Source organism: Vidua chalybeata (genome assembly GCF_026979565.1).
Source record: "Vidua chalybeata isolate OUT-0048 chromosome 33 unlocalized genomic scaffold, bVidCha1 merged haplotype SUPER_33_unloc_1, whole genome shotgun sequence".
In the NCBI taxonomy this organism is placed as follows: domain Eukaryota; kingdom Metazoa; phylum Chordata; class Aves; order Passeriformes; family Viduidae; genus Vidua; species Vidua chalybeata.
Window position 1 is genome coordinate 5,153 of NW_026530291.1, and position 17,037 is coordinate 22,189.

General features: G+C 65.6%; 2 protein-coding genes across 5 annotated transcripts; both read right to left on the bottom strand.

The window, feature by feature from the left end:
• Window positions 1-6,748: 6,748 nt before the first annotated feature.
• ELAVL3 (ELAV like RNA binding protein 3) lies at window positions 6,749-10,838 on the bottom strand. Of its 4 annotated transcripts, none has more exons than XM_053933082.1 (7): window positions 10,696-10,838; window positions 9,673-9,952; window positions 9,192-9,295; window positions 8,822-8,975; window positions 8,254-8,470; window positions 7,674-7,712; window positions 6,749-7,513 (listed from the first exon to the last, which is right to left on the bottom strand). In XM_053933082.1, exons 1-7 carry the CDS (start codon window positions 10,702-10,704, stop codon window positions 7,189-7,191), a joined length of 1,128 nt encoding a protein of 375 aa, XP_053789057.1. In that variant the 5' UTR covers window positions 10,705-10,838; the 3' UTR covers window positions 6,749-7,188. The 4 variants fall into 4 exon arrangements, with proteins under 4 accessions (XP_053789057.1, XP_053789056.1, XP_053789055.1 ...); XM_053933081.1 differs by having other exon boundaries at window positions 6,749-7,534; XM_053933080.1 differs by lacking the exon at window positions 10,696-10,838 and having other exon boundaries at window positions 9,673-10,276.
• A 588-nt stretch (window positions 10,839-11,426) lies between these two features.
• ZNF653 (zinc finger protein 653) lies at window positions 11,427-16,391 on the bottom strand. The gene is made up of 10 exons (XM_053933011.1): window positions 16,126-16,391; window positions 15,564-15,607; window positions 14,620-14,829; window positions 13,464-13,812; window positions 13,195-13,226; window positions 12,919-13,084; window positions 12,520-12,637; window positions 12,300-12,414; window positions 12,046-12,145; window positions 11,427-11,936 (listed from the first exon to the last, which is right to left on the bottom strand). The coding sequence occupies exons 1-10, from the start codon at window positions 16,389-16,391 to the stop codon at window positions 11,834-11,836; spliced, it is 1,503 nt and encodes a 500-aa protein (XP_053788986.1). The 3' UTR covers window positions 11,427-11,833.
• Between the last annotated feature and the right edge of the window lie 646 nt (window positions 16,392-17,037).

Consider the following 17,037-nt stretch of genomic DNA (forward strand, 5'->3'; position numbering starts at 1 on the left):
CCACCCGGCGGGGCACAGGGCACGGCACGGCATCAAACCGCACGGATTGGCACGGCACGGCTCGGGATGGCACCGCTCTGGCACGGCACGGCCGCAGCAGCCCCCCGCCCTCCCCCCGGTGCCCCTCACCTGCGGCTCGGGCCCGGCCACGCCGCTCCGGTTCCTGCTCATGTGGGGTGCCGGGGCTCGGGGCACCGGGGCCGCGCGGGGGGACCCCGGCACGTCCCGGGGGGCGGCGGGACCTGCGGGGACAGAGGAGGGTGAGACCCCCCGGTAACCCCGGTACCCGCCGGTAATCCCCGGTAACCCCCGGTACCCTCCGGTAACCCCCGGTAGCCCCGGTCCCACCCCGGCCCCCCCCCCCGGCTCCTCCCGGTACGGGTTGCCAAGGAAACCGCGGCATCGCATCCCGTGGGACCGTCGGCCACGGGCATCTCGCCACCGCTTCCCGCGGCACCGGCACCGGAATCCTCCCCGCGGTACCGACAGCACCCCCGGCACCGCCGGACCCGCAGCTGCCGGGCCCGGGACCCCCCAGACCCGAATTCCGCATTCCGGGCACCCCCGCGGTTCCGGTCCCGGCCGTCTCACGGTACCGGGGCAGCACCGGAGCAGCACCGGGACCCGGGAGGGCTCTGACCGCGGCAGGGACGGGAGGGAGGGACCGCCCGTTCCCGGTGCCGTGCCCGTACCTGGCCGCCTCCCGGTGCCGCGGCGCTGCCCGGCATCCTCCCGCCTTTGTCTCCGGCGGGAGCGGCCCCGGTGCCGGCGGGAGCGCCCGGTGACAGCGGCGGAAACGCGGCGGGGGCGGCTCCACCCACCCCGCACCGGCCCCGGCCCCGCGCGGCTCTCCCGTGCCGCTCCCGGTGCCGCTCCCGGTGCCGTTCCCGTACCTGGCCGCCTCCCGGTGCCGCGGCGCTCCCCGGCATCCTCCCGCCTTTGTCCCCGGCGGGAGCGGCCCCGGTGACAGCGGCGGAAACGCGGCGGGGGCGGCTCCTCCCACCCCGCACCGGCCGCGTGTCCCGGTGCCCCCCCCCCCCCCCCCCCCCACCGGGACCGGCAGCTCCCGGTGCCCCCGGGGCTGCGCCCTGCCCGGGCTAACCGCGTCCGTCTGTCCCGCTGTCCGTCTGTCCCCGTGTCCCCCTGTCCCCCCCTGTCCTTCTGTCCTGTCCTGCTGTCCCTCTGTCCCCCCTCTGTCCATCTATCCCCCTGTCCCTCTGTCCCCCGTCCTTCTGTCCCTCTGTCCCTCTGTCCTGTTGTCCCTCTGTCCGTCTGTCCATTCCCTGTCCCCCTGTCCCTCTATCCCCCCTCTGTCCCCGTGGTCCCTCTGTCCTGCTGTCCCGCTGTCCGTCTGTCCCCGTGTCCCCCCTCTGTCCCCCTGTCCCTCTGTCCTCCTGTCCCACTGTCCGCCTGTCTTTCTGTCCCGCTGTCCGTCTGTCCTCCTGTCCGTCTGTCCCCATGTCCGTCTGTCCCTCTGTCCCCGTGTCCCTCTGTCCTGCTGTCCCTCTGTCTGTCTGTCCCCTGTCCCTCTGTCCCCTGTCCCCATGTCCCTCTCCCCCCGTCCCTGTCTCCTGTCCCTCTGTCCTGCTGTCCCTCTGTCCCCCCTCTGTCCCTCTGTCCTTCTGTCCCTCTCCCCACTGTCCCTCTGTCCCCCTGTCCCTCTGTCTGTCTGTCCCTGTCTCCTGTCCCTCTGTCCCCCTGTCCCTCTGTCCCCATGTCCCTCTCCCCCCGTCCCTGTCTCCTGTCCCTCTGTCCCCCCTCTGTCCCTCTGTCCTTCTGTCCCTCTCCCCACTGTCCCTCTGTCCCCCTGTCCCTCTGTCCCCCCTCTGTCCCTCTGTCCTTCTGTCCCTCTCCCCACTGTCCCTCTGTCCCCCTGTCCCTCTGTCCCCTGTCCCCATGTCCCTCTCCCCCCTGTCCCTGTGTCCCCCGTCCCTCTGTCCTGCTGTCCCCCTGTCCCCTCTCTGTCCCCCCACGATGGACACAGGGCTCCTCCCCCCTCGGCCGAACCCCCTGAAATAACCAAAAAAAGAGGTTTTAACCTCAAATCGAACGCCCCAGACGCCGGTAAATCGGCATTTCCCCCCCAGCTTCACCCCTTCCTGGTTTTCCCTCAAGAATCGCCGTTTTTGGGGCTTTTGGACGCCTTTTTTCACTGAGGGTCCCTTAAAACGGAGCGTCCCCCTCGAGGAAACTCCTAAAACGCCCGCAAAAGGAATGGCTCGATTTAAACCCTCAAAAATGAGGGGAAACGGGGATTTCTCCTCAATCTAACCCTTACGGTGATGAAAACGGGGGCTGCCCTCGCTCCAAACGCACTCAAAACGCTTTCCCTTGTTATTTAAACCCGAAGCTAACGGGAAACGGGGGTCCCCCGGCGAGGGGGAACCCCGAAATCACGGGAAAATCAAAATTCCTCAAAGAAAAAAATCAAATTTCCTCAAACCGGGACCTCGAGCACCGCAGCTGCAGCGGGCGGGGGACTCCTGGGGTGGCCAACCCTCTTCGTGCCCCCCTCAAATCCTGCCCCAGGACCCCCAAACTCCTCCGTGCCCCCCAAAATCCCCTCCCAGCCCCCCCCCCCCCCCAAAATCTCTCCGTGCCCCCCGGGTCCCTCCACCCCGCCGCTTTACGACAGTGTGGCCAGCGCGGCGGCACCGCTTTACGGCAGCGTGGCGAACACGGCGGGCTGCTGCTGCGCTTTACGGCGGTGTGGCGTGCCCGGAGCTGCTGCGGCGGTTCACGACAGCTTTACGGCAGTGCGGCGAGCTCGCTGAGGCGGCGGCGGTGCTTTACGGCAGCGTGGCGGGAGCGGAGCGGCGGCGGCGGCGCGCGCGGATCTGCCCAGCACGCCCCAAAAGTCTTTAATCGCCCTTTAGCCTCCCCCTTTAGAGCCCTCAAACCCACGGCAGCATCCCCTACAATGTAATGGACACCCTCAAAACCCTCGCAGCACCTCTAAGCCTTGTCTAGCAATCCCAAAACCAGCCCCCAGTGCATGCCGGAGCACCCCGGCACATCCCAGTCCCTCTGCAGCACTCACAGTCCGTCCCCAGTCCATCCAGTGGCCTCAGGGAAAACGGAGCTTCTGAAGAGAAAAGATGCTGAAATTGAGAGGAAAAAGCGCTTTTTCCCTCTGTTGTTTGTGTGATGGAAAAAGGGCGGAAAACGTGAGAGGAAAAGGGTTGGGAAACGTGAGGGGGAAAGGGTGGGAATGTGAGGAGAAAAGAGAGGGAAATGTGAGGGGAAATGGTGGCAAATGTGAGGGGAAAAGAGTGGGAAGCGTGAGGGGGAAAAGGACGGGAAACGTGAAGGGAAAAAGGGCAGGAAATGTGAGGGGGAAAAAAGGGTGGAAAATGTGAGGGAAAAGAGCAGGAAACGTGAGGGGAAAAAGGGCAGGAAAACGTGAGGGGAAAAGGGCAGGAAATGTGAGGGGAAAAGAGAGGGAAATGTGAGGGGAAAAGGAAAATGTGAGGGAAAATGGGTGGGAAATGTGAGGGGGAAAGACCAGGAAGTGTGAGGGGGAAAGAGAGGGGAACATGAAGGGAAAATGTGAGGGAAAAAGAGAGGAAAACGAGGGGAAAAGGGCAGGAAAATGTGAGGGGAAAAGAGCAGGAAATGTGAGGGGAAAAAAGAGGGAAATGTGAGGGGAAAATGGGCAGGAAATGTGAGGGAAAAGAGAGGGAAACATGAGGGGAAAGGGGCAGGAAATGTGAGGGGAAAAGAGAGGAAAATGTGAGAGAAAAAGGGCGGGAAAACGTGAGGGGGGAAAGGGCGGGAAAACGTGAGGGGGAAAAGGGTGGGAAATGTGAGGGGGAAAGAGAGGGAAACATGAAGGGCAAAGAGCAGGAAATGTGAGGGGAAAAGAGTGGGAAATGTGAGGGGAAAAGGGCAGGAAATGTGAGGAAAATGTGAGGGGAAATGGTGGCAAATGTGAGGGGGAAAAGGGCAGGAAATGTGAGGGGAAAAGAGAGGAAAATGTGAGGGAAAAAGGGTGGGAAAACGTGAGGGGAAAAGAGCAGGAAATGTGAGGGGAAAAAAGAGAGAAATGTGAGGGGAAAATGGGCAGGAAATGTGAGAGGAAAAGACCAGGAAGCGTGAGGGGAAAAGAGAGAGAAACATGAAGAGAAAATGTGAGGGAAAAAGAGAGGAAAACGTGAGGGAAAAAGGGCAGGAAAACGTGAGGGGAAAAGAGAAGGAAATGTGAGGGGAAAAAAGAGGGAAATGTGAGGGGAAAAGAGAGGAAAATGTGAGAGAAAAAGGGCGGGAAAACGTGAGGGGGGAAAGGGCGGGAAAATGTGAGGGGAAAATGGGTGGGAAATGTGAGGGGGAAAGAGAGGGAAACATGAAGGGAAAAGAGCAGGAAATGTGAGGGGGAAAGAGAGGGAAATGTGAGGGGAAATGGTGGCAAATGTGAGGGGGAAAAGGGCAGGAAATGTGAGGGGAAAAGAGAGGAAAATGTGAGGGGAAAAGGGCGGGAAAACGTGAGGGGAAAAGAGCAGGAAATGTGAGGGGAAAAAAGAGGGAAATGTGAGGGGAAAATGGGCAGGAAATGTGAGGGGAAAAGACCAGGAAGCGTGAGGGGGAAAGAGAGGGGAACATGAAGGGAAAATGTGAGGGAAAAAGAGAGGAAAACGTGAGGGGAAAAGGGCGGGAAAACGTGAGGGGAAAAGAGCAGGAAATGTGAGGGGAAAATGGGTGGGAAAACGTGAGGGGAAAAGACCAGGAAGCGTGAGGCGAAAAGAGAGGGAAACATGAAGGGAAAAGTGAGGGAAAAAGAGAGGAAAATGTGAGGGGAAAAGGGCGGGAAGCGTGAGGGAAAATGGCCGAGGGTCCCTCAGCCATCCAGTCCAGGATGGATGCGCCCTCCCTGCCGAAAAGACGTACAGATTCTGCCTTTTAAATTTTTTTATTGATTTTTTTTTTTTTTTTTTTTTTTTTCCCCCATGAAAAATACAAAGAGTCGAGTCCAGGGGTGGGGGCCGGGGGGGTCCCGGTCCCCTCCGAGGGGTCCCGCAGTGCCACCAGGGGGTCCCTGGGCACCTTTTGTCCCCGCGTTGGGCCCCCCAAAAATGGGCTGGGGCTGAGGTGGGGACCCCTTATTGCTACTGAATTGGGGGTCCCCTGGCCCCCTCCCCAAATTCCAGGGCTGGATCCCTGGGAGAGAGGGTGGGGGTCAGAGTTTGGAGGGGGTGGGGTGGTGATGGCGGATCTGGACACGGGGGTCGCTCCTAAATATTTATATTAATAATAATTAAAACTACAAGAAGCTTCACACAGGCACGACACAAAAAAACCAGGAGCCGGGATGGGTTTGGGGGAAGGGTCTTGGGGGGAAAAAAGAGGGTCCCGGGGAGTACCAGGATCAGGGAAAAACCAGGGAAGAATAGGAAATAAATGGGAAAGAAACCACTGAAAAGTGAGAAATTATCCCGACGGCGAAGGGAAAATAAATAAGAATCGCAATAATAATAATAATAATAATAATAACAACATCAATAATAATTAATAAGAAGAATAATTAAGAATAATTAAGAATAATAACGATGATAAAGAGTATGGGAGAACTCAGGGTTGGGGCTTTTGAGGTGGGGTTCCGCCCTTTTTTTTTGGACAGGAGGCTCCAAGTGGCCAAACTCCAGCAAGTGGAGTAATTTGGGGCAAAAATTGCCCATTTTGGAGAATTTGGGAAGGGGGGGGGGGAAGTGTGACAAGACACATCCCCTCCCTCCCAGTTTTGGGGGTACCAGAGGAATCCCTGGAATTTTAGTGCCACTGACCCCCCCAAAACTTGCCTTGATCACTCTTGGGGTTCACAAGCTGCTTCCAAGGAACTCGGGGAGCACAAAGCAGGTTCTCGCCCCCTCTGGAACGGCGATTTGGGGGATTTTGGGGGATATTTTTAATATTCTGCTATAAAAATAGATGGATTTGGGTCGGCGGCTCCCGAGGAGTCGCCGCTCCCTGCGTCAGTCACGCTCCTCCTTACCTGATAACGGGTAACAGGTCTAATTAAACACGTGATTAATCCTTATTTTTGTTCTTTCTCCCCAAAAATTCCTCCCCCTCCCCCAGAAAATTAAGGAAAAACATGGAAAGGAGGAGAGAGAGCGAGAAGACGCCCCCCCCCCCCCCCGCCCCCCTCACCGCTGGAGTCCTGGAGTGGAGGGAAGGGGGGGCACAGCCCCCACCTGGACACACCTGGATCAGGTGAGGGGAGGGGGGCACCGCTCCAGGTGGTCCGGCCACTGCCAGAGTGGTGGGGTTTGGGGTACCTGGGGAGGCGGGGGGGGGGGTCCCAGGTGTGTCCACAGTGTCCTGGGGAGGGGTGGGGGGGGGTCTCCAGGCTTTCCAGGGCCCCTCCCAGTGCCCTGGAGCACCTGGAGGAGTCCTCAGGATGCCCATCGGGGACAGGTGAGGGTGTCCAGGTGTCCGGGCTGCGCGTCAGGTGTCCCCCCGCGGTGTCCTCAGCGGCCATGGAGGGGGTCTCCGGGGGTCTCCATGGTGTCTGTGGTGCTCACGGGGTGCCCCCGTGGTTCTCCAAGGTCTCCAGGTGCGTTTCTCCATCCTGGAGACCCAGGATGTCCTTGGTGTCCATGGAGGGGGTGCCTGGGACCTGAAGTTGGGTTTCTCCATGGTCCTCATGGTGGGGGTGGGGGGGACCCTGAGGTCTCCAGGATGTGTTTGGTGCTCATGGCAGGGGGTCCCTGAAGGTCCCTGAAGGTCCCCGAGGTCTCCGGTTGGGTTTGTCCATGGTCTCCGTGGTGCCCATGGGGGGACCCCGAGGTCTCCGGGTCTTCATGAGGGTTTCTCCATGGTCTCCATAGTGCCCATGGGGGGGTCCCTGAAGGTCCCTGAAGGTCCCCGAGGTCTCCGCTTGGGTTTCTCCATGGTCTCCATGGTGCTCATGGTGGGGACCCTGAGGTCTCCAGGATGTGTTTGGTGCTCATGGGGGGGGGTCCCCGAGGTCTCCAGCTGAGTTTCTCCATGGTGCTCATGGCGGGGGGGTCCCTGAAGGTCCCCGAGGTCTCCAGCTGGCTTTCTCCGTGGTCTCCAGGGGAAGGGGGGTCCCCAAGACCTCCAGCTGAATTTCTCCACGGCGCTCACGGTGGGGGGGGGTGGTCCCCACGCCCCGACGGCGGCGACAGGAGACCCCCGCAGCCTCTGGGCGGCCGCCAGCGGGGACACGGCTCAGGCCTTGTGCTGCTTGGTGGTCTTGAAGGACACCTGGAGCACGCGGTCGCCCAGGCGGTAGCCGTTGAGGCTGGCGATGGCCATGGCCGCCTCCTCGTAGTTGGTCATGGTGACGAAGCCGAAGCCTTTGCACTTGTTGGTGGCGAAGTCGCGGATGACCTTGACGTTGGTGACGGCGCCGAAGGGCCCGAAGAGCTGCCACAGGACGCTCTCGTCCGCCTCGGGAGCCAGGTTGTAGACGAAGATGCACCAGCCCGGCCCGGGGGTCCCCAGGCCCACCCCGGCCAGCGCCGGCACCGCCTCGATGGCCAACGGCGAGAACCTGGGCAGCAGCGACAGCGGGCTGGCCTGGGGTCAGCTGGGGGGGTCCCGGGGTCCCCTCTTGCCCCGGGGAGGGTCCCCAGGCTGTTGGGCGGGGGGGGGTTTGAGCAGGGCAGGTTTGGGGGGATTTTGGGGGGGTTTAGGGAGTGGGGGGGCGTTACCTCTTCACCCCGTATGCCACGTTCAGCAAATTGTCGAGCCTGGAGGGGACGAGGTGCTGTTAGCGGGGGACAACGAGGGGTGGCCCTGGTGCCGGGGGGGGGTCCCTATGCCCAGGGGTGTCCCACCCCCCTGGGTGCCCCCCTTTGAGCATTCCCAGGATCCATCCTTGGGGTTTCTGTTCCTGCAGATATCCCACCCCTCAGACTGTCCCAGGACCCCCACTGCCTCTGTTCCCAGGGGTGTCCCACCCCTCTGACCCCCCAGGACCCCCATTCCCGGGGTGACCCCCATTCCCAGGGCTGTCCCCCCATTCCCAGCCCCCCAGGACCCCCATTCCCAGGGATGTCCCCCCCATTCCCAGCCCCCCAGGACCCCCATTCCCAGGGATGTCCCCCCCATTCCCAGCCCCCCAGGACCCCCATTCCCAGGGATGTCTCCCCCATTCCCAGCCCCCCAGGACCCCCATTCCCAGGGATGTCCCCCCCATTCCCAGCCCCCCAGGACCCCCATTCCCAGGGATGTCTCCCCCATTCCCAGCCCCCCCATTCCCAGGCTGTCCCCCCATTGCCAGCCCCTCACCGGAAGCGCTGTGGGGGGGGGTGCAGGGCCCCATAGCGCCGGGCGCCGGGGCAGAGGCTCAGCAGGGCCCCCCCCGATTTCTGCCCGGGGGTGTTGGCGAACTTGACCGTGATGGGCTCAGCGGCCCCGAGGGGCTTCTGCCCGTGCAGCCCCCGCACGGCCTCCTCGGCCTCCACGCGCTTGTCGAAGCGGATGAAGCCCACCCCCCGGGACACACCTGCGCAGGTGACACGGGGTGGGGGATCAGGGGCAGCCCCTCCCAAAAGCCCCTTCCCGCCTCGCCCACCCACAGACCCTAAAGGGATCGCTGGGTAACGCCCCAAGGGGAGCCCCACCTCTCCAGAACCCCCAAAATCCCCCAGGACTCCCATTCCCAGGGATGTCTCATCCCCCAGGACTGTCCCACCTCCCCCAGGACCCCCCACCCTGGGGATGTCCCACCCCCCAGGACTGTCCCATCCTTCCAGGAGTGTCCCACCTCCCCCAGGACTCTCAGGACCCCCCCGACCCCCAGGGATGTCCCACCTTCCCAGGCGGGCTGAGCACACCTGGGCACAGCTGGGCTCACCTGTGACCTGGTCCACGAGGATGCGGGAGGTGATGATGCGGCCGTACTGGGAGAAGAGCTGCTCCATCTCCTTCTGCCCCATGGCCTTGGGCAGGCCGCTCACGTACAGGTTGGCATCGCGGATGGAGGCGGAGCTGGGCCGGGCGTAGGACACCTGGGGGGGGCAGGTGAGCCCTCGGGACCCCCAGGGGACAGCGGCATCGCCCGCCCAGGCCTTCCACCCCCCTCAAAGGGCTCCCAGGTGCCCCCTCCACGCAAAGGATTCCCCCTGAAGGATTCCCACATGTGCCCCCCTACCCCGAAGGGCTCCCAGGTGCCTCCCCCGCCCCAAAAGCCCCCCCAGGTGCCCACCCCCATGTCCCCAGGGCACCTTGATGGTCTTGGTCTGCAGCTTGAGGCCGTTGAGGGCCCCGATGGCCCTGTCGGCGTCGCCGGCCTCCACGTAGTTGACGAAGCCGTAGCCCAGGCTTTGCCCTGGGGTACCGTGTCACCGTCACCGGGGGTGGCCCTGTCCCCTGTGCTCCCAGACCTGTCCCCATCCCTGTCCCCGCTCTGCTCCCACCCCTCTCCCCAGATCCACGTCCGTTCCCGCCAGCCTCGCTGTCCCCGTGGGTCCTTGTCCCATGTGTCCCCAGGGACGTGGGACTCACGGTCAAACTTGTGTGGGGACAGGGACACCGGCGTCACGGGGCACCGGGGGGACACCAAATTGTCCCCGCTCCCATGCTCTCCCTGGTCCATCCCTGTCCCCACAGGTCCCCGTGTCCCCTCTCCCTTCCCACCTCACCGTGTCCCATTTCTCCGTGTCCCCGTGCCCTGTCCCCACCCCAGGCCGTGTCCCCTGCCTGTACCGGTGACCTTGTCCCGGACGAGCTTGCAGGACTCGATGTCCCCGAGGCTGCCGAAGAGGCTCCGCAGCTCCTCCTGGCTCATGGACTGCGGCAGGTAGTTGACGATCAGGTTGGTTTTGCTGTCGTCGGCCACGGGGGGGGGACCCGGGGGGGCCCCGTTGGGCAGCGCCGCCGCCACCCCCGGGCCTGGCACGGCCACCACCGGCACGGGGACAGGGACAGGGCCGCAGCCCGATGGCCCCGCGGCGCTGGGAGCCTGGGCCTCCACCGTGCTCAGGATCTGCTGGGGGGGACAGGGGGTGTCACGGGGGGTGTCACAGGGGGTCACCGCGGGCACGGGGGGCCGGGAGGGGACAGGGACACTGCAGACATGGCGACGGAGAGGGGACAGAGGCAACAGGACCATGGGGACAGCGGTGGGACGGGGACAGCGGGGACATGGGGACAGCGGGAGAGCAGTGCGGGGAGGGGACAGGGACACGCTGGGGACAGTGTGGGGACAGGGACAGCGGGAGGCGGGGGACATCGGACGGGGGACAGTGACACCCGGGTGGGGCCATGGGGGACAATCCCCCCATTGTGCGGCAGCGCCCCCGCCCCTTCCCCCCCCTCCCCAATAGCGCGGGGTGGGTGACAATGGCCCTTTGTCACCGGGTGATGGGGACACCCGGGGCCACCAGCCACGGCCCCGGGGGGCGTGGGGACGGCGACACGCGGGGGGACAGCGACACACGTGTCGAGTGTGCCTCCCCCCCCCGCCCTCCCCGCCCAAATCGGCCGCGGTTTGGGGAGGGGTCCCCGCCCCTCCCTTGCACGCGCGTGTCCCTGCAGGTGCCACCCGCGTGTGACGCCGTGTCCCCAGCCGAGCGTGTCACACGCTCACGGGGAGGGGGGGACACCGAGAGGAGGCAGGGGGGGGTGGGAATTCGGGGTGGGGGGAGCACGGGAGGGTACCCGGTGCTTGGGGGGGGGGATGGAAGGTCTGGGGGATCCCCGCAATCCCCCTCCCCACCCCGCTCCTACCGTCACCATCGTGTCGCCGGTGAGGGGCGGGGGGGGGGGGGCCCCGCACGGCCCCGAGGGCTCGGGGGGCCCGGGGGGGTGGGGAGGCGCTCCGGGGGTCGCGGCGGCGGCACCGGGCGCTGCGAGCGGCGGCCCCGTCGGTCCTTTAAACGTCCTTGGGCGGGCGCGGGGCGGGGCCCCCCCAAAATCCGCCCCCCCACCCCCTCCCGAGATGGTTCCGTCCGCGCGCCCCCCCCCCCCCCAAAAAGAGGTGGGTCAGCCCGGCCCACCCCCCCACCCCCAAAAAAAAAAAAGAACCGCCCCCCCCCCCCCTCCAGGGCCCGAAGCCCCCCGAGACCCCCAAGGCCCCGCCCACGGAAGGAGGAGGAGGAGGAGGAGGAGGAGGAGGAAGGACGGGGAGGGATGGAGAGAAGGAAGAAAGAGGGAATGGAGGAGGAAGAGGAGGAGAAGGAAGGAGCGGAGGAGAAAGAGCAGGAAGGATGAGGGGGGATGGACGAGGAGGAGGAGGAGGAGAAGGGACGGAGAGGAAGAGGAGGGTGATGAAGGCCGGCGACGGCCCGGCGCGGCCGCCGCCGCTTCAGCACCGGGGACAGCGCCGAGCTCGAGCCCGGCTCCGCCGAGGGGCCGCGCCGCCCCCCGAAATGGGGAGGGGGCACCCGCGAGGGCCCCCAGCCCCTCCGGGACCCCCCCCCCCGAGCCCCACCCCGCACCCCAACAGAAGAAGCAGCACGAAAAGTCCTGATTTTAATGGATTTGGGGGGGGTCCCGGAGGGGTCTGCACCCCCCCCAGAGCCCCCAAACCCCCCCCCCCCCAAAACCCTGGGTGTCCCCAGGGGGGTGACGAGCGAGAATGAGGAAATAAATAAAAGGTGAGGGGGGAGGGCAACGGCGACACCTGGGGGGGCCACTGGGTCACCTGGGGGGGGGGGGGAACACACAAGGACACCCCCAAGGGGTCCCTCAGGTGTTTGGGGTGTCCTGGGGAGAGGCTCAGGACCCCCCCCAGGTGGTTCTTCTTCACCTCCAGGTGCAGCCGCAGGAACATCGGGGGGTCCCGGCAAGCAGGTGGGGGCCCAGGTGAGTCCGGGGGGGCCCAGGTGAGTCCGGGGGGGGCCCAGGTGAGTCCAGGGGGGGGTCCCTACGTGCCACGGGGCTCGGGGTGGCTCTTGAGCCCCCCGTGTCTCCTCATGTGCCACGTCAGGGAGGCGCGCTGGCGGCAGCGGTACCCGCACACCTCGCACCTGGGGGGGGGGGGCAAGGTGGGCGTCAGGTGCGCCTGGGGACCCCTCCTCGCCCTCCTGGGGCGTTCTGAGTCCTTGGCAGGACCCCCACCCACCCCCGGTCACTCACTGCAGGGGGGTCTCCCCGGTGTGTGTCCTCCTGTGCACCTCCAGGTGGTTCTTGCGCTTGAAGGACTTCCCGCAGGTGTCACAGGTGAATTCCCGCACACCTGGGGGGGGGGGGTGGGGCACGGTGGGACACACCTGGGGGCTCACCTGACAGGTGACCGTGTGCCAGCACAGGGGGGGATGCCCAGGTAAAACCTCTTGGCGTGGAGGGAGGAGGGTTTTGGGAGGCCAGAAGGGGCACACCTGGGGGCTCACCTGAGTGCACGCCCATGTGCCGCCGCAGGTGGTTGGCCAGGTAAAACCTCTTCCCGCAGCCGGGCTGGGGGCACACCTGGCTCCGGCCCCTGCGGTGCACCAGGCTCAGGTGGTTCTGGGGGGGGGGAACACGTGGGAGGTGAGGCGGGGGGGGGGGGTCCAGGACAGGTGAGAGGGGACTCTGGGACAGGTGAGGGGGTGCTCCCCCCGTTCCAGGCACCTGGAAGCTGCTGAGAGCGCTGAACTCCTGCCCGCAGCCGGCGTAGGGGCAGGTGAGGGGCTCGGGGGGGTCCTCGGGGTCCGGGGAGGGGGCGCGGCCCCGGCGGCTCCGCCGGCGCCTGCAGAGCTTGGCGTGAGTCCCCCCCCCCCAAAAAAAGGTGGGGGACAGGTATCAGAGCAGCCCACCTGAGCCTCCTAAACCCCCTGCCCACCCCCAGAGCGACCCCCTCCCCAAAAAACTCCTCAATCTGCCTAAATAAAACAGCCCCTGACCCCCAAAACCCTCCCAGGTGCTCCCCCCCTTCTTCACACACCCAGGTAACCTGAGCCCCCCCACCCAAAGCCCCCCCAGGGACCCCCTAACCCCCCCCAAACGACCCCCCCCCCAGGGTCCCCCGACCTTTCTGGCTCTTTGGGGATCTCGTAGATGATCGTCGACACCTCGGGGTCCTCAGCCGGGGAGGGGTCCCGGGGGGGCTCCCGGGGGGGCTCCGGAGGGGGGGGTTCGGCGGGGGGGGGCAGCTCCTCCTGCTTCAGCCTCAGCACTGGGTCCTCCTCATCCTCCTCTGCCATCAGTGGGGCCGGTGAGACCCCCTGGGACCCCCCAGCTCCTGCCCCATCCCGTTCCTGACCCCCAAACCCACCCCCCCAGCACCCCAGCCCCCCAGTTCCTGACCCCAAATCTTCCCTGATCCCCCATTCCTGCCCCTAATCCCCCCATTCCCGACCCCAATCCCCCATTCCTGACCCCAAATCTTCCCCAATTCCTCATTCCCAGCCCCAATTCCCCATTCCTGACCCCAAATCTTCCCCAATCTCCCACTCCCAACCCCAATCCCCCATTCCTGACCCCAAATCTTCCCCAAATCCCCCCATTCCGAGCCCCCCAAGCTCCCCCATTTTCCCCGGGCCCCCTCCCAGCCCCCCCTCCACCCCACCCCTTACCTGTCTTGGGCAGGTGGGGCTCCGCAGGTGGGGGGGGGAAGGCGCCCCCCCCCCCTTCCAGCAGCACCTCGTGCCCCCCCACGCCGAGCTGCAGCCCCCCCAGGGCCTCGCAGCCCAGGATCAGGAGGGGGGGGCCCTGCAGGAGGGTGGGGGGGCCGCCCCCGTCCAGCCCCCCCCGCGGGAGGGGCAGGGGCAGGGGGACACAAACCACGGCCTCCAGCGCCTCGGGGGGGGCCGGGCCCCCGGGGGGGGCGGCTGCCACCGCGGGACCCCCCCCCCGGAGCCGCCTCCGAGCCCGAGCTGCAGCCCCCCGAGGAGGAGGAAGAGGAGGAGGAGGAGGAGCCAGGAGCTGCGGGGGGAACCCGGGAGTGAAAGGGAGGTAAAAAAATCCCTCTCCAGACCCTAAAAAATCTGATAGGTCGTCCAAAAATCTCCTTCAGACACAAAACAGCCCAAAAAATCGATTCGGGTTGTCCCCAAACACCCCCACACCCTCCTCTGTGCCCCTCCCACACCCCCAGGAACCCCCCAAAAGGGGCCCAGGTCACCCCAAATCCCCCCAGACCCCATCCCTGCCTGTGCCCCACCCTCAGAACCCCAATCCCCCCCACCCCAAACCCCAAACCTCCCAGACTCCAAATCCCCCATGCACCCCAAACCCCCCACACACCCCCAAACCCCAGAGACTCCAAATCTCCCACACCTCAAACCCCAATCCCCACACCCCCCAGCCTCTAGACCCCAAAGTCCAAACTCCACACAGTCCCCCCAACCCCCCCACATCCCAAACCCCTCAATCCCCAATCCCCACACACCCCAAACCCCAATCCCCACACCCCCCAGCCCCTAGACCCCAATCCCCACACCCCAAACCCCACAGCCCCCAGACCCCAAACTCCAAACCCCACACAGTCCCCCCAACCCCCCCACATCCCAACCCCCCCCACATCCCAAACCCCTCAATCCCCAATCCCCACACACCCCAAACCCCCCAGCCCCCAGCCCCCAATCCCCACACCCCAAACCCCACACCCCCAGCCCCCAATCCCCACACCCCACACCCCCCAGCCCCCAAACCCCACACCCCCAGCCCCCAATCCCCACACCCCACACCCCCCAGCCCCCAAACCCCACACCCCACGCCCCCCCCCCGCACCGTCATCGCCGTCCGAGTCGCTGAGCGGGCGCAGGGGCGAGTGCAGGTCCTGGAAGTAGCGGTGGCCGCGCTCGCACTGCCACACGGCCGTGGTGTAGAGCCCCACCGAGGGGTCCAGCTCGGCCAGGCGCGGCTCGTACGGGCAGCGCTGCCGGTGGTCCTCGTACCAGATCACCGCGTGCCGCAGGCAGTTCACGTTCCGGCGGCGCCCTGCGCGGGGGGCACGGCGTGCAGCCCCCCAGGGTGGGGCGCAGGCACCCCAAAATGAGATACAGGCACCCAAAGGTGGGGTACAGGCACCCCAAAATGAGATACAGGCACCCCATGAGGAGAGACAGCCCCCCAGGATGGGGTACAGGCACCCCAAAATGGGACACAGCCACCCCAAAATGAGATACAGGCACCCCAGGGTGGGACACAGGCACCCAAAGGTGGGGTACAGGCACCCCAGGGTGGGGTACAGGCACCCCAAAATGAGATACAGGCACCCCAGGGTGGGACACAGGCACCCAAAGGTGGGGTACAGGCACCCCAGGGTGGGGTACAGCCACCCCAAAATGAGATACAGGCACCCCAGAGTGGGGTACAGGCACCCCAAGGGGAGGAGCAGCCCTCCAGGGTGGGGTACAGGCACCCACGGGTGGGGCACAGGCACCCCAAAATGGGACACAGGCACCCCAAAATGGGATACAGCCACCCCAGAGTGGGGTACAGCCACCCCAGAGTGGGGTACAGGCACCCAAAGGGAGTAGCAGAACCCCCGAAATGGGGTACAGGCATCCCAAAGTCATGTACAGCCACCCCAAAATGAGGGGCAGCACCCCCAGGGTGAGGGGCAGAACCCCCCAAATCAGGTACAACCCCCCAGAGTGGGGTACCGCCCCCCCAATCAGGTACAGCCCCCCCAAATCAGGTGCAGCCCCCCCAGAAGAGCCCGGACTCACTTTTCTTGCGTTTGGGTTTTTTCGGGAGCTGCTCCCAGGGTTTGCTGTGGAGAGAAGGGGTTGGGAGAAGGGGAAGGGGCTCCTGCAGGACCCCCGGCCTTCCTCCCCCTCCTCCTCCTCTTCCTTCATCCCCTGGGCCTTCCTCCCCCTCCTCCTCCCCCTCCTCCTCCTCCTCCTCCTCCTCCTGGGCCTTCCTCCCCCTCTTCCCCCTCCTCTCTCTGCCCGTTCTTCATCCCCCAGGAGCGTGAGGAAGAGGAAGAGGGACGGCACAGACGGAAGGGGACGAGGAAGAGGAGGCTGAGGAAGAAGAGCACGAGGAAGGCCGGTAACAACAAACATCCCCGCCCCGCCCAGCGCCGCTCCAGCACCGCGGACAGCGCCCGCCCGCTTCCCCCGAGAGCCGCGGCCGCTCTGCGACCCCCGGCTCCGGTGTGGGGGGGACACCCCCCAAGACCCCCGGGCCCCCCTCCCACGGCTCCCAGACCCCCCCCCGCGGGTGCCGCGCCCCTTCCCTTCCCCTCGCCCGGTTCCCCGCTGCTCCCCGCGGTGCCCCCGCGCTCACCCGCGCCGCCCGGCGCGCTGGCCCCGCTCCAGCCCGAGCAGGTAGGCCGCCAGCTTGGCGTCGCTCCATCCGCTGCGGCGCCGCAGCTCCACCCAGGGCCCGTGCGCCTCGCCCAGGTACACCCGCCGCACGTCGTACTTCTTGCGCGACTCCAGGCGCCGCCGGGCCCGGTCGGTCTCGGTGAGGCGCGGCCGCCCCCGCGCTTTGCGGCCCCCGCCGGGGTCGGGCCCACCGGGCCCACCGGGGCCGCGCTCGGCCGCGCTCATGCCGCGGCGCGCTGCGATGACGTCAGCGGCGCGCCCGCCGTCACCGCGCGGCGGCGTCGCGGCGCTCCGTGCGCATGCGCGGAGAGCTCTGCCCGCACTCCCGCCGCGGATTTTTTTTTTTTTTTTTTTTTTTGGGGGGGGGGTCCCCGAGGAGACCCCAAAGGGGGTCCCGGAACTTGTGAGCGCTGGCCGGTACCCCCAGGTGTGAGGTGTGCAGGTGCCGCGCCTGAGGGACCCCCGAAACTCACCGGGGACCCCCCAAACCCACTGGAGACCCCCCCAAGGGACCCCCAGAACTCACTGAGGACCCCCCAGACCCACTAGAAACCCCCCAAGGGAGCCCCAAACTCAGCGGGGACCCCCCAAACTCACCGGGGACCCCCCCAAGTGCCCCCCAAACTCACTGAGGACCCCCCTAAGGGACCCCCAGAATGCACTGAGGACCCCCCAAACCCACTGGAGACCCCCCCAAGGGACCCCCAGAACCCACCGGGGACCCCCCAAATTCACTGAGGAGCCCCCAAACTCACCGGGACCCCCCAGGTACCCCCCAATCTCATTGGTGACCCCCCAAGGGACCCCCAGAACCCACCGGAGACCCCCCAAATTCACTGAGGAGCCCCCAAACTCATTGGTGACCCCCCAT

Bases quoted from the DNA above. Each gene is read 5' to 3' on its own strand.
- ELAVL3 (XM_053933078.1), bottom strand. From the start codon at position 10,198: ATGTCCCCCGCCTCCCGCTGTCCCTGTCCCCACACTGTCCCCAGCGTG. The intron at 7,713-8,253 runs GTGAGGGGCTGG...CGTCCCCTCCAG, and splicing joins CCCCCCCCACAGCGCTTCCG to GCTCGACAATTTGCTGAACG. The intron at 7,535-7,673 runs GTAACGCCCCCC...ACCCCAGGCCAG, and splicing joins GTGGCATACGGGGTGAAGAG to CCCGCTGTCGCTGCTGCCCA.
- ZNF653 (XM_053933011.1), bottom strand. From the start codon at position 16,391: ATGAGCGCGGCCGAGCGCGGCCCCGGTGGGCCCGGTGGGCCCGACCCC. The intron at 12,638-12,918 runs GTCGGGGGACCC...CAAGCTCTGCAG, and splicing joins ATCCCCAAAGAGCCAGAAAG to GCGCCGGCGGAGCCGCCGGG. The intron at 12,415-12,519 runs GTGCCTGGAACG...CCCCCCCCCCAG, and splicing joins GCGCTCTCAGCAGCTTCCAG to AACCACCTGAGCCTGGTGCA.